The sequence below is a fragment of the Choloepus didactylus genome, chromosome 9, assembly GCF_015220235.1.
Source record: "Choloepus didactylus isolate mChoDid1 chromosome 9, mChoDid1.pri, whole genome shotgun sequence".
In the NCBI taxonomy this organism is placed as follows: Eukaryota; Metazoa; Chordata; class Mammalia; order Pilosa; family Megalonychidae; genus Choloepus; species Choloepus didactylus.
In genome coordinates, this window is record NC_051315.1 from 22,836,427 (window position 1) to 22,852,550 (window position 16,124).

Here is a 16,124-nt window from a genome sequence, read left to right on the forward strand (position 1 = left end):
CATGAAAGTAAAACAACAACCTGCACAATGGTAGAAAATATTTGGAAACCACATATCCAATGAGAGTTTAATATCCTGACTATATAAAGAAATCCTTCAACTTAACAACAAAAAGACAATCCAATTTAAAAATAGGCAAAAGACTTGAATAAACATATCTCCAAAGAAAATACACACAAATGGTCAAAAAGTACATGAAAAGTTGCTCAACATCATTAGCCAATAAAGAAATGCAAATCAGAACGAGACACTATTTTACACCTACTATAATAACTACTATTTTAAAAAAACAAATTTTTAAATGTTGGAGAGGATGTGGAGAAATAGGAACACTCATTCATTGCTGATGGGACTGTAAAATGGTGCAGCCTCTATGGAAGACAGTTTGGCAGTTCCTCAGAAAGTTAAGTATAGAATTACCACGTGACCCAGCAATCTCACTTCTAAGAATATACGCAAAAGAACTGTAAGTGGGGACTGAACAGATATTTGCACACAATTGTTAGTAGCAACATTATTCACAATTGCCGCAAGATGGAAGCAAACCAAGTGTCCATCTGCCATTGAATGGATAAACAAAATGTAGTATATATGCAAAATGGAAAATTATTCAACTGTAAAAAGGAATGAAGTTATGATATGTGCAACAAAATGGATGCACCTTGAAGACAGCAAGTTGAGTAAAATAAGCCAGACACAAAAGGACAAATATAGTATGATCTCATTGATATGAAATAAATAGAATAAGCAAATTCATAGAATCTAGAATATAGGTCACCAGGGGATGGGATGGGAGTAGTGAATAGGGAGTTAATTCTTAAAATATGCAGAGTTTCTATTTGGGATGATGGAAAAGCTTTGGTAATGGATGGTGATGGTAGGACAACATTGTGAATGTAATTAACAGCACTAAATTATATATTTGAATGGTGTTAAAAGGGGGAAATTTTAGATTGTATATATGTTATGTTATTATGTTATTCATTTATGTATATATGAATAAATATTTTAAAGAATCCATTGAACTGCACACACAAACTGTGAACCCTAAGCTAAACCATAGACTACAGTTAACAGTACAATTATAAAAATGTTCTTCCATTAATTGTGACAAATGTACCACACTAATGCAAGGTGTTAATAATGCAGGGAATCTTGTATTTTATACATGATTTTTCTGTAAGCCACAACTTCTCTAATAATTTTTTTATTTTAAAAAATTCTTAGTCCATGGACTTAAAACAAAAGGACTTGTAATAATTCTAAGTCCCTATCCATGCCCACTTTTGTGACTTTCACCAATGTTCTAGAAATAAAGGACAGTGACCTCAGCTGGTATGTTCTTCATTCCAGTGAAGTGAGCAAAGGTCTCTGAAAAAATTTGTAGGCTGACCCCTTATCACATCTAGCTTTTGTCTTACCAGCTGGTTTAGGCTTAGGCAGTTTGATGTGGTAATGACCTAATTCATTCTGCAAATGGATGAAAACCTCAAATCATACTATAAGTAAATCACAGGCAAAGGAGTCCCAGGTTTTCCAAGCCACTTGAAACTAGCCCAACTTCTTTCTTGTCTGTACAGACTTCTAAGGAGTTGAGGGACCCTCTGACGATGAAATGTCATGCCCCTCTAATGGCCCTTGGCTAACTCCTGTTCAACCTTGAGGCTCCTAGAAATTGTCACCAAAAGAAGCTGTGACTAGCCTTTCTCTACCCCTTTTAACTTCTCAGCTTCTAGTCACCTTTGCAAGAATTAATAGTCTTTTCTCACCAAGCAAGAAAATACAAGTTGTTTTTACAATTTATTTTAAACTAATGACATTAAAATTGATAGGCCAAATATAAAAGGAAATGATCATATAAAGTAATAGAGAATATATTTCTTGGACAGTCAAAACTGTAAACACTGGAAGAGGCTGAAGAAAAGTTTCTCCTCTTATACTTCTTGCCTGAAGCCTGAGGAGACTAATGTGTAACTAAAACTTTAAGTTAGTGACAATGCAGGATCTGGTTAAGTGGAATTAGAGTAAAGTTCCAATAGGAAAACAAAGTTGCCTTAACCATCATTCCCCACAATGAAGCAGTAACAAAATGTCTACGCTGGAGCTGGGAAGAAAGTCTCGATGTGTGCTCAGTGACTTCTTTTCAAGAAGGAGTGCTTCAGGAGCTCAAGAGCAGAAGGTCGTTCATGTTGATCCCTAAGAAAGGGAAAACACATTAAAAGCGGCCCCTGGTGATATGCTTGCCAACTAGATCTATTTGGCTCAAAATGCAAATACTAAAGATGGAAATACAATCTCTAACAGTCAGAAAGACTTGAGTTGAGATCAGACACCAGCTTTTAGCTGTGTGATCTTGGGCAAGTGACTTAAACTCTTTCCCTATCTGTAGAACAGGGGTAAGAGCAATACCTAACTCGTTGGGACAATGAATGAAATAAGAACACACTTTTAAACAGTGTCTGGCACATTGTAAGTGTTCAAAAATGTGTCTTAAAAATGTTAAAAAATGATAGCTATCATTGTTAAAAATTAGACTTATTTTCCATTGTACTCTGTTCATTTAAGGTATAATTCACGTATAGAAAAATTCACATATTTTAGGTGTACAATTTATTGCACTTTTAACGAGCATTTAATTTACTTACAAAATTTAGAGGAGGCATTAGAATCCAGAATTGAAAAGACTTGAAAAAAAGTAGACATTAAATAAAATAACATTTAGTGCTTTTGGTGAATAACTGAAATGACCTCATGAGCATAAAAGGAGACACTTGATCAGTTAGTACAATTGTAGTTTAGGTTTTTCCTTCAAGAAATCAATAAACTTTTGGAAATATATCAATCAGTCAATGAACCAACAAACTAATGAACCAATCAATGGTTAGCTGCAATGGTCTATTCTCAAGGTCATTCTTTTGGCTACCCTTTGATAATTTTGAAAGCAGAATGGCCACCAAGAATAGCCCAGGAGAAAATAGAAATAAAAATAAAATTTCTTTTAAAAAGTGACCCTATGTCATTTCAAACTAAAACCTCTCACCATTTGTTTTCTAATTTTATTGTTAATAAGCACTATTACAAATTTAACCTCAAGAGTTTAATGAAAAATTCCCTACCAATCAGGATTTGAAAGGAAACTAGCTCCTCTACATGGTAAAATTCCCAATTCCCCAGTGTTCCTGAGAGATATGACCCATATGTGTTCATCCTAAATAATAGCTATGTTTATAAAGAATCTAAATCACAATTATTCCAGTGATTATGGGTAAATGTGAATTTCCCAGAGAAAGTGACTCCTTAAATTTTATTCAGGGAAGAATGACGCAGGATCGCAGATTTTGTAAAGTCTCTGCAATTGTGCAGAAGACATATTCATATTACAGAAGAAAAGTGTGTTTCCTCATTTCTCAGGTATATTTGTATGCTTTAATGCATGTGTGTCTTTAAAATGGATAATGAAAAAAATCACTGAAAAAATAAATAAATAAAACTTCTCACCTTCTGGAGGCTCTTTCTCCTGCCTTCAAAATATGCAGAAATCTCTCCTCACTTCAAAATCACTTCCTTGACCTGGTTACCATTGCTATATGCAATTTCTTTCTATTCCTGCCAAATTTCTCTAACATGGCCAAACCCAGTGGGGTTTTCTTTTTGCCCTCAATACTCATTATTCCTAAAACTCCAACCATTTGACCCACTCCTCCATAGAAATTTCTCTCTTAAAATTAACCATGACCTTCTCATTACTAAATTTAACGAGCTCATCCTCATCATTATCTCTGTAGTATCTGAAATACTCACTATCCTCACCTCACTGAAATGATATCTAACTTAGACCTTGTTCTCTTTGTTCTTCTCTCACCTTGGGGCAATTTCCCTTCCCTTCTTTTCAGTTATGTGCTAGACTTAATGCTATGCATATTCTGTTTTCTTCCCCACTAACATTTTTCAAAAACTCTTCCTCAGTCCTCTAATTTTTTCACAAAAACCTTGTAATGATTTTCAAACATGTACCTCCAATTCCACAGTTTCAAATGTCTCCTTATATGTATGGGAATCCTCTTCAACTTCCTTATCTTTTCCTCTCTCACAACTTTTTTTGTATAATTTCTTCCATTATCCAGACTCAAATCCATGAAATCCTATTATCCTTCTCCAAGTCCTGATTCACCTGCCTCTGAATTGTTCTGGAATCCTCTTTGCAATCCCACAGCTTCCACCACCATCAGGGTCCAACCTCTGGATTCCTCTATGTCCTTCTGCTCTCAAGTAGCCTCCATCCCAGGCCCTTCAGTGTGCCACCATCTCACCAGTCCTCCCAAAGCCTTTTTCTCTATGGTATTCTCTACCCCAAATTCTTCACACCCTGTTGCTCTTCACTGCCTGTTGCAATAAAGCTAAACTCCTTGGTCTGACCTCCCAGGACTTTCAGCCTACCATAGCAGTACCCCACCCATGCTTATTTCTCATGGCTCCCCCAAATCCATTTCTGTTCTATTCAGGCCTTCCTTGTTCCTGGTCTATACCTGATCACCTCTATTTCAGAGTCTTTAACAGGGCCTCTTATTTCTGACTTTCCACACCCACCTCAAGGGCATTATTGTGGACATCGGGTGTGATTCTAGAATCCTTAGGGTCTTTCCCATAGAATTTCAGGAGATAATTATATGCTGCCTTGTATAAGATACTAATTGGGTAAGGTGCATTAGTATTCTCCCTAATGGTTTTTAACTATGGAGACCTAATTACATGCCCCATACTCTGCTTAGCAATTTACATACACCATTTCACTTAACATTCACAACAACCCTAGTAACTTGTTATTAGGCAGGTGAGTTGTGTATTGCTTTCTTTATGAAGGAATGGTTCATAAGGAAAGCCTCATCTTCCAAAGGAAAGGGGTTAGAGTAGGTTCACATTTGAAAAGCTTCATTAAATTAATTATTTTCAGTTTTTGTCAACGTATAAGGGTTTTTACAGAATTACCACTACTACCCAGTCAGTCGATTCTTGTTCTTCTTTGGGGATAATTAACTTTTTTCTTAACTCTGAATCATGTCATTCATTCCACCTCATCACTCTCTTTCTTCCATTGGTATTTGTTCACTAATTCATTCAGTAAATATTTCAGTGTCTAGACGCTGCTCTTCTAAGTGCTGATGATCCAGTAGTGAACAAAACACACCAAGTCCCTGCTGTCATGGAGCTTACGTTCTGGTGGGAAGGGACAGGAAATGAAGATGTTAGAGGTCAGATGGAAATAAGTGCAATAAAGAGAGATGGAGTAGGTACTAGGGCAAGAGTGATGTGGGGTGCTATGCCAGCAGTCAGGAAGGTCCTCTGATAGGTGGCATTTGAGCAGAGACCTGAATGAAAGGAGGGAGCTAGGAAACATTCAGAGAAGAGAACATTCCAGGTTGTGAGGACAGCCTATGCAAAGCCCTGGGGCAGAAGTGGACTCAGCTGCTGAGGCCCAGGAAGGAGTCAGTGTGCCTGGGGCAGAGCGAGCAAGGAAGAGGGTTGGAAAATAAGCCAAAAGAGGTACCAGAGCTCCCATCACACAGGGCCCTGAAAAGTCATGGGAGGGACTTTGGATATTATTCTGAGTGAGATGGGATAGTTTCAAGCATAGAGAAGAAGTGATCTCACTTATATTTTTGAAAGGATCCCATTGGTATTTGGCAAAAACACCCATAATCTTCCCCAAAGGACTGAGCCCAAGCAGAAGCCAGGGAGTGAAACAAAAGTTCATAGAATTGGGTCTTCAACTGACAGGCATTAAAGGCATCCATTCGTAGTTGGTTCCCCCAGGCTTCTTTAAGGAGAGTCGGAAGAGTTGGGTAGAAATTGATTTCCTTAAAAGAGAAGATGCCACCCTTTCTATGTTAAGTTTTTGTGTATGTGTGCGTGCGTATATGTGTGTAAGAACAGCCTGAAAGAAAATGAGAATAGCAAGTATTTTCTAACTATGAGCCAATAATAGACCATTGTTAAATTCAGGTCAAAGCAACTACTTGTTTTAGGAGCTTAGACCCTATCTCCCAAACTAGTTCTGGTCCATAGTGTATTCTCAGCAACATCCATCTCCTTTCGTGGGGTTTTAACTAGCGGGGAAAGGGGACTCTGTGCCTGGTGATCTGTCCACAAAAACATATGAGGGCACCTAAGGTGTCTCTGGAGTACGTGTTGCTGCCCCCACCCACGTGATCCCCTGAAATCAACTGGAGTGTGGGGGGTGGGGGTGGGGGAAACACAGGGACAGAGTGAGAGGCACAGTCCACAGCTGGCAGGGAGACCTGTGGGTGCCGAGATTCATTAAGAAAGGAAAAGTGATCCCCTGTGAGTTGGGGCTTGCCATATATGTTTTGCTGAAAGCTGGGACCATAGAGTTTTCTATGTAAGAATAAGAAAGCAAAGAAGTAAGGGTGGAGGAAAGCACACTTCCTTGAAAGTCAGGAAATTGTTTTTGAGTCTCAGGCATCCCTTGTCCTGCACATGCAACTAATGTTTGAGCCTTACTAGGTGGGTTAGGTTCATCACAGAGATCAGGTGCATGGACTCCAGCAAGACTCTGGATTAACATTGCATATGAACAGAAGGTGCCTGGTTAAGAAAAGTTTGAAAGTCCCTGGGTAATCTTTAACATTTTACCTCGAATGTTATTCCACAGACAGGAAGAGGAATCAAGGTAGGGATAACATAGGCAGCTATCTGGGGCTTTTCTCCTCCCCCACCCTCCATACTCCCCACTTGATGCTTAAAATACTCCAGAGATTTGTTCCTTTGGTGCAGATTGTTTCCCCTCACTTTAAATGCAAGTATTTCTGGGGGAACTGGTACATGAAACCTTGTGAATCATCAATACTTCAGTATGAATGAGTTTCTCACATTCTTCCCTGAGAGCTGGTTTTGAAAGGGAGGAAATGAGAATGCACACACTGCTTCTCTGAGAGGAAGGCAGCTTAGGAAAGAAAGGCCTGGAGTACAGGTGATGGCCTTTCTCCGCGGCTGGCCCCTGGGAAGATGTCACATTGATAAATAAGTAGATCTTTAGCAATTTTTGCAAACCCCTTGATTGGGGCAAATATTATCAGGACCTGGTAAGACACCTAACTGAGGCACTTTGTGCTTGAAGCATCGCCCCACATGCTCCGGTACAACAAACACAATCACTCATATGGCTCATCATGATTCCTTTCAGCAAAAAAAATCACTCCGTACTTGATTTCCTAACAGAAGCAGAGCTTTCAATGGGCCATAAATTGCAGGGGAAATGTCAGCTGCTTGGAATCTCTGGAGGTCTATCATCTGCCTCAGGCTTTGGTTTCCTACCTCGTTAGGCACATGTGCACGAAGTCTGCCGCGTCTTCTGAGAAGTGGTCTGGTAGGGGGGGCATCAGCCCTCGGTGTGCTCCGATGTAAAACATGGCTGCCATCCTGTCCATGGAAGCCAGCGGGGGCTTCCCGGTGGCCATCTCAAACACGGTGCAGCCTGTGCTCCAGATGTCAGACTTCCTTCCGTAGCCAGACCCGTTGATGACTTCTGGGGCCATCCAATATGGAGTCCCGTGCATGGACTTAAGCATGTCACTGTGAGTGCCATTTAAGCCTGCCCAGGCCAAACGCTTGGCACAGCCAAAGTCGATCAGCTTTATTATTCCTGTTGGCATGAGCATGACATTATTTCCTTTGATGTCTCGATGTACCACACAGTTCTCATGGAGATAAGCAACACCCTGCAGAATCTGTTTTGTATATTTACAGAACACCATCTCAGGCAATGGCCCAAAACGATTTATAATACTAGAGATCGAGCCACCGGGAACGAACTCCATGAAAATGCTTACAATGTTCTCTTCCAAGCACGTCCCCAGATAGGCCACAATGTTGATGTGTTTCAGGACTTTCAATAAATCTACTTCTTCCTGCAGTTTCCGGTATTCTTTTTCGGTAGCTAATTTATCAGAGGTATCCAAAGCCACCTGTTTGACAGCTATTAACTGCCCCTGGCTAGTAAGACCACAGTACACCTAAAAGCAAACCAATACCTTATTATTAAATATAAATGACATGTTCACAAAATGCCTCATGGGACACTTGTCTTTCCCTTCTCCCCCCAAACCCTTGCCTTTCTCTAAGTTGATACGTTCCCCACCTAAATGCAAAGTATTTAAAAATAAGTAAATTCCGAGGCGAGATGAGCAGGATGGAGAATGGAAATCATACTGGCTTGGAGTCAAGTAACCTGGACTGGTTAGAATCCTGGCTTTACCATTTCTTTCTGGGTAACCTTGAGTAAGTCGTTTTGCCCTCAGTCTTTCTTACCTGTAAAACTGTGGTGACAATACTTACCTGACAGATTTCCATGATAAGTACATGAGATGGTGATTTGGGAAAGCACCTCACCCAATAAATGTTAATTTAAGAAATGTTTCTCCTTGAGATTTAGGGTAAAAATAATAATTCTGATGTGTCTTATAGGTATAGCTTCCATTTAAAGTTTAAGACTTGGGAAAAAGAGAAACTTAAAGACTCAAGGATGCTTTTTGGGAAATCTCCCATGTATGATAGATTTTCAGAGAGCACAAAAGCTCCCCCAAATTCTCCATTTATGGAGCCAAATACGGATTCAGCCCTAATCTCTAGAGTCCAAATATTTGGGTTTCCATCTAGCACTGCCATTTAATGGTGTGAGCAGGCCTGTACCTAAACTGACGGGGCCATTCATCTCTAAAGCTCTCTGGAGAAGGGGAGGCAGATCCTGGGCAACTCAGCGGTCACCCTTGTGATGTGACTTCAGTGGCTTCATGTTTTCCCACCTTCTCAACCAATTCCTGAAATGCCTCCAATGAGAGGCGAAACAGAGCCTACTAGGGCGCATCTTTTCTTTGTCTATGTCAATACTGTCTAAAGTGCTAGGACTTCAGATGGTCTTTTATGCAATTCACAAAACATAGGAGCATCTTCTGTTTTTGCCATCAAGCAATGATTCTCCCAACTCCTGGTCACACATCCTGAGCTGCTGAGGGACCTGGACCTGGGAGAGGGAGGCTGGAGATACTGTGGCCATTGTGCCACCACATGAACCCTGGGAAAGAACACCAGACTGAGAGATACAGAAAGACCAAATGCCGATGGCATTGTTTGACCCCTGAAGCCAGCGTGCCCCGAGTCAGAAATACTCCAGACCTTGCTGTTATATAAAGTAAATAAATATCCTTTTCCTCATGCTAACTTTGGGTTGGATTTTCTGTTACTACTGACAGAGTTTTAAGTAAAAGTGTGTGATGGAGGAGGCAGGGTTAGGGAAGGGGAAGGGCCAAGGAGGGGTGGGTTTAGCAGTTTATCACGTTTCCAGTTTGACTTACTGTGCCATAGGCTCCCTTCCCAAGGATCTCACCCTTGGTCCACAAGATGGGCTCCTCGTACTTTAAACTATTTTCAGAAAATGTCTTCTTTTCATTTGAGTTGAGAAATTTCTCCTCCCTGTCATATATCCTGCACCCGTTACTACACCTCTGAAAGAATGAGACAAAAGAGAAGATGACCATTAAACTCTGAGGCATGAGGATGTAGAGAAGGGGTGGGGTGGTGGGGGTGGAGCAGTGTTCCTTTCAAATGCACCAGTCCATGGCTATTCTTATCGATCATGGTAGCTTCTGGATACATACATTTCCCAAAAAGTGACCAAGCAGGATATCTTAGTTCTGCACCTTAGTCTTGTTAACAGTATACATTTCTGAGTCACATTTTGCCTCACCTATTTTACAGGGAAGGGATAAGTCCTGTTTATCTTGGGGTCCACACGGATCTATAGGCTACTGATCAGTGTCTCTTGAGAATGAGCTCTCACAAGGTCCCCAAAATAAGAGAGGACACATGTTGGTGTGTGCTGCCTCCTCAACCCCCCACCCTCAACTCTCTCTTCAAAATTCCCATTATCCCAGTCAACTTGTCCCTAAATACAGACAAGTTTGGAAAAAGAAACATAGGAATAGCCACACACACAGGGACATATATACACACATATTCATATATGGATCCACACAAATATAAGCTATACGTAATTCATAAACATACATGCTTACCTGTACATCACATATATACACAAATATACTCTAACACATGCATACTGTGATGGTTTGAAGCTGTATATACCCCAGAAAAGATCATGTTCTTAGAGCTAATCCATTTCTGTGGGTGTAAACCTATTGTGGGTGGGACCTTTTGATTAGATTATTTCAACTGAGGCCTGCCCCAAGTGGGTCTTAATCCTTTTACTGGAGTCTTTATAAGAGGATGAAATACAAAGAGAAAGCCATGGAAGCTGAGAGAAAGTCACAGAAACAGAGATGAAGCCACTGAAGCCAGAAGCTGGAAGCAATGAAACCCGGAAGAGAAGGGAGAGACCAGCAGATGCCACCATGTGCCTCGCCATGTGCAGAGGAATCCCGGATCACCAACGACCTGTCTTCAGGAAGAAGGTATCTTCTTGATGATGCCTAGATTTGGACATTTTCATAGCCTCAGAACTGTAATCTTGCAAGTTAATAAATCCTCTTTATAAAAGCTGACCCATTTTATGGTACCTGCATTTCAGCAGTTTTAGTAGACTAAAACACATACATGCATAAGTGTATACACATACACTTATACACATATATATGCAGACATATACATATTTACACACACACACATACATACATGCATCCATACAAGTAATTTGGGTGGTCAAGACTAGAAGCAATTGACTGAAGATCCACAGCCCCCTATATGCTTGCTTCTCAAAGGTTAATCTGTAGACCACCTGCATCAGCATCACCTGGGAGCTTATTAGATATGCAGAATCCCAGGCCCCAGGCATGATGAATCATGCATTTTAACGTGATTCCCAAGAGATTTGTATTCCCAGTAACTTTGAGAGGCACAGCCCAAGAAATCAAGAAACAAGTATCTCTTTGTACAACTTAGACCATCTTTTCCAATTGGTTGGTCAAGACCTGGAGTGCTTCATTTCCATCTCCTCTACTAGTAGTCTTAAAAATAAGTAATAGTCATGATGCAGCAGAGTCAAGGTGATAGGTTTCATTTCCTGGTTTCCCAACAGATCTCGCGTGATCCTTCCCTCCAAATGTCCATGCCTCCAAAGGGCTACTTGGATTCCTCCTCTCCTATCTACTTACATTTCCATCCAAATTGAAATTTAAGAACTGCTTGGAAGGGAAAGGTGACAAAAGGTCCATTTTTGGCTCCAAGATTGCAGGGTGGGGTTACGGGTGGATTCAATTTATGGCCTGCTAGTGCTTCTTCAATTTGAAACGGCAGCATGGTTGGCGCATCTCAAAACTACAGAGGTGGGCACACACCACAACCCCATCTCCCACTCAAGCCTGGAGGCTTCTCCAAATCACTGCCCACTCCCAGCAGAGACCAAGCTCATCATGAGGGCAGAGCTGGCCTTTTAGGACAGGGAACATTCTCACTGTGTAGTGATTAAGGGTGTGAGACTGAAATCAGAATGCTTGTGTGCATGACTAGCTGTGTGACTTTCTAAACCTCAGTGTCCTCATCTGCAAAATGGGGATGTGTTAGTACCTATAGAACCTATCTCACAGAGCTGTTATGAAGCATAAAGAATAGGATGCGTCTCACTATACATAGTAGGTTCTCAGTCAACCCAGCTATGGCATCTTGTGTATTCTCCTGCTCAACTATTTAGAATAATTATACCTGAGCCTGATACAGTGTGATATAACACAAGTTACGTATTTAATAAATATCAGTTCAGCTAAACCTACTGTTTCTGTTCTCAAAATTTTAATAGAATAGGAAGTTCATATACTTTGGTGAGAATTAAAACAACAAACAAAGAAAACAAGCAAACAAAAAACCCAACTATCTGTTGCTATTCTTCTCTGCCATCCTGACTCCCATGCCAAACAAAATATAATTTTTTTAATTCAGGATTTTTTACCTATACTTCCTTGAGGTCAAGAGCTGTGTCTTATACACCACAATGTCCCTAGTTCTCAGTCTAGTGCCAAAAACACAGTAGGCATCAATAATATTTTTGTTGTTATAGTAGTGAACCATCTGAGAGCAAATGCTCAGATACAGGGAATTCTTTGAGAAATGCACATTTCACATCTTCATATAGGTTTTGGAACTAGATGGTGAGACTCTTCAGGGGCCATGTTTACTTCTTTCTATCTCACACATCATCTAGAGCAATGCTTTAACCATAGTTATATCTCTGCTGCTATTTGGTGTTGGAAAACATCATCACTGGATTGTACACTGACCTATTTAAGTACATAGCTTTGCTGTATTAATATTTCCAAAGCAAATTGATTGCATATCAAGCTAGCTAAATTCCAGAAGTAAGACAGTATAATAAGAAACATCTTATCTTGGGAGACAGGGGACCTGGATTCCAATTTGACTCTGGCATAAATGATGTGACCTTGAAGAAACTAATTGTTTAGGGTTTCTGATTCACATTTGAAAATAAGGGTTTTGAACCAGATTGTCTCTATTTCCTTCCTGCCCCAGTGAACCTCTGATACTAATTATACCAACCTGTATTTTGACATTTGTTGTCTCTCTGCCCATTTCTCGTGTGGCATTTCCTCTCCCACCAAGATCAAGATTTAGGTTTTCATGTTCCGTTTCATTTGCCACAATTTGGCGAGAGTTGTTATCTTTCTCATCAAGAGCTAATAGTTCTGCAGCTAGACAACCTAACAGTTCATCTGTCAATTCCTCATTCTTTACAGAGTCCAGAATTTCTTTAGAAATTGAATCTGCAGCATTTAAAGTTTCTCCAAGAGTGTGATATGACTTACTTGCTAAACTATCATGGTCCAAAGAATGTATCCAGTTTTGATATATTTGGTAAGATGCACTTTCTTGTTTCTCTTGGAAAGAGAAACTCACGAGTGTGTTAGACTTATCTGAAACACTATCAAACCCTAGATCCTTAGATAGTATTTGATTGGTGTTCAAATTACCAAGACATCCTGTATTCTGTTTGTCTTGCAGTAGATGCTTGTAGGAAATCTTCTCACTGGGCAATGCCCAGCTGTTTTTTGAAAGGACAAGTGGGATCTGGTGATGCAGCTCTTCAAGTTCATGCAGATCTCTGAGGCTTGTGGCAAGTATTTGATTGTCAGAAACATCTCCATCATTGGCATACTGTCCTATAGAGACCTCTTCAACAATGGACAAATCTGAGACAGGAAGGAATGCATTCTGATCAATGGCCTGCTTTGGAGATTCAGCCAAACTCATGGGCTGAACTTCATCTTTGAAAGAAAGAAAGTCGTTTCCTGAAGACTTTACCTGCCAGTCTTGTTCTGAAATATCATTTTCAATGTCTTCTAGGTTACTAGCTATAAGCTTGTAACCCTTTTCTTTAGAAATTAAACTTTTATGCTTTTGTTTAATGCCAAGCAGAGTCTTTGGGGGTTTAATATGTGGTCTTTTCTGAGACAGTCTTGCTCTGCTATTGCTGCTCCTATCACTGTGTGAAGACCGACATTTGTTGGAGATACATCTGCCAGATGGAGCTGAGCATATCTCATGGTAATACTTGTTTTCATGTCGTCCAGCCTCTCGCACATGACAATAAACTGGAGTCCCAAACATTTCATAGATTACAGGTCCGTTACCAGTTGAGTTGATTTCTTTGAACATATCACTATATTTAAGATCTAGGCAATTTAGATTCGGCTCTGTTGGTTGAACAGAAAGAGGAACGTGAGACTTTTTTATTCCAGGAGTTTTACAGATACAAGGAAATGATGGCCTTTTAGGTTTCAGAATCCGGTAAGTTGATTGCTTCTTTTCTATCTGTGGCATCCTCCTTTGAAACTTGGGTGATTGCTGAGGCCTAGAGTCAACAAGCTCCAAGGCAGGGAAAACTTGAGTTTTTAGGCTGGTTTTATGCATAGTAGGCTTAAACGAACCTTCCATGGAAGTCATGATATTCTGAGGTGTCCTGTTACTTATCTTGGTCTTCGAATCCAACTTATTTCTATAGGTTTTCATCTTATGCTTGTCATTTTCATGCTGTGCAAGTATGTTGAAGCTATTGTTGTTATTATGGTGGGTACTCTTTCTTTTTTGAAGACTTGGTTTGGCCACGGCTGGTTCCTTGGGGGTCCCATCTCCAGGGAAAATGATATGGATAAGAGGCACCATCTCAGTCACTTCTGGTTTGGTTGCTTCTCCTATTGATATTTTTATGTTTTTCTCCATGCCACCATGACTTTCTGAGAGTTTCTCAATGGAGCCATCAGGGTCTTTGTTGGACAAGCTTTTAAGTACAGGATACTCTTCTAAAATATGATTTGGCAGAATTGCTTCACCTTCATGCACTGAAGCACTTTTTGAATCAGCTTTATCATTTCTAGTGTCTTCATCCTGGCTTGGAGTTATTTCTGAATGCTGGGTCACTTGGAGCTTGTTTGGGATGGCACATACAATTTCTGAGTATTGTTCACAGTTTCTGGCCATTGAATTCTCTTTCTTTCTTGATGAAAGATATTGAGAGCTCTCTTCTGCTTTTCTCATTTCACTACCATGGCAATCAGTAGACTCTTCCCTCTCTGTAGGAATATTGCCTCCCTTAAAATTCTCAAAGGACATGAAAGGCTGTCCTTTTGCAAAGTGAGAGATTTCAATTTTATCATTTCTTTCTGATTCCTTGGATTTCCAGTTCTCGTCCCTTTCCCGGGGTTCTCTGTGGTGGTTAGCCTTCCGAAAAGGGCACATGTTTCTGGACCAAATGGAGCTATCAGAAGACCTGAGGGTCTGATCTGCAAACATCTTATATGTGGCTTCCTGCTGCTTGTTTGATGGTCTAAACTCCTCAGATTGACTAATGGGCTCTAAGAGCTTAGGGATAAAGGATATGAGGCTTGAAATGTTTCTTTCTCTCTCCTTTTGAATTTTGTGGTTTTGGGGGACAGTGAGGAGAGCAGATCTCATGGGCAGGTGTGACAATGGTGGCAGAGGGAACTAAAAACAAAGAGAAAAAGTTCATGAATGTACAAACATAAAATAGCTTATTAACCAGTTTAAAGTAATCTGAGGAGAGTCTAAGATTCTCTTTGCAAAGGCCTTTAAAGTACAAAGCTATTTTGGAGCTCACATTTTTAAAACGAAAATCTCATTCCCAGTGGTGTTATTTTTAGAACTAAAAATAAAATGATACATTTGAAATTATACTTTTCAAGTATAAATTTAGCAATCCTGGATAGCTTTTAATTTTTCCTTTCCCCTCCACCTATTTTCAAACTAGGCTAGTTTTTATTTATCAACCTCTAGAGGTCAGTGCAACCCAATGTATAAGACTCAGCTTTGTGGTCATTAAGCTATAAAACACACTTCATAAATATTCCTTATGTAACTCTACACTTCTTTTCATTCTGTCCATTTCTTCATATGTACAGAGTAAATACCTAATCATATCAGGATTTGTATAGGCACAGATCATGACTGAAATTGAGAACTATTTATTTCATTTTCATTCTGTTGCCACCTTTGTATTAAGAAGAAAGGGAAAGGAAACGGATGCTAGGAACTTAGGTGTTAGAAAGAGGTGAGACGCAATATAATTCCCAAGTTTTATTGTCTATATGATTTTCTTCCATTTCTCAAAAATAACTTAGGAAATAGAGACAGATTTTCCCAGTGTTTAAACATCTCCCTGCAGCAGCCATTAAATTTTTTTAGGCCAATAAACTCCTTAATAACATTATCCAGTAGCTATGCAGAAGTATTTTCTTGGCTACTCCTAGGATACAGAAGTGGGTCACATGGTTGAAAGAGGTAAACAATTGCAAGGGTCTTCCTGAATGCTCTGTGTATAAATTAGACACTAGGAGAATCTTTCTACCACTGGAAAAAATGAATTACATAATTTCCAGATATGTTCAAAGAAGACAAATTAAAATACATTTGAGAGAGCTACTCATCTCATTATGTAGAGTTAATGGGAAACACCCCAGAAAATAAATGAACATAGAAAGGCATAATTTTCCCACAAAGTATCTGACCTTCTATTGACTATACATGAATTGTTTTTCCAAGATATAATTGCTGAGGATTTGATTTTGAGT

The 16,124-nt window shown here is 39.7% G+C and overlaps 1 protein-coding gene across 5 annotated transcripts in view; it reads right to left on the minus strand.

The window, feature by feature from the left end:
* Positions 1-1,494: 1,494 nt before the first annotated feature.
* MAP3K19 (mitogen-activated protein kinase kinase kinase 19) overlaps positions 1,495-16,124 on the minus strand; it is a 74,210-nt gene continuing 59,580 nt past the window's right edge. For 2 of the 5 annotated variants that reach the window (XM_037850328.1, XM_037850330.1), the window contains 4 exons: positions 12,580-15,021; positions 9,369-9,518; positions 7,333-8,030; positions 2,061-2,196 (listed from right to left, as the gene is read on the minus strand). In XM_037850328.1, the coding sequence (XP_037706256.1) occupies positions 2,130-2,196; positions 7,333-8,030; positions 9,369-9,518; positions 12,580-15,021 (3,357 nt within the window). In that variant the 3' untranslated portion in view covers positions 2,061-2,129. Of the gene's footprint in view, positions 2,197-7,332; positions 8,049-9,368; positions 9,519-12,579; positions 15,022-16,124 lie in introns of those variants that run through there. The other 3 variants (XM_037850329.1, XM_037850332.1, XM_037850331.1) reach the window with 3 other exon arrangements.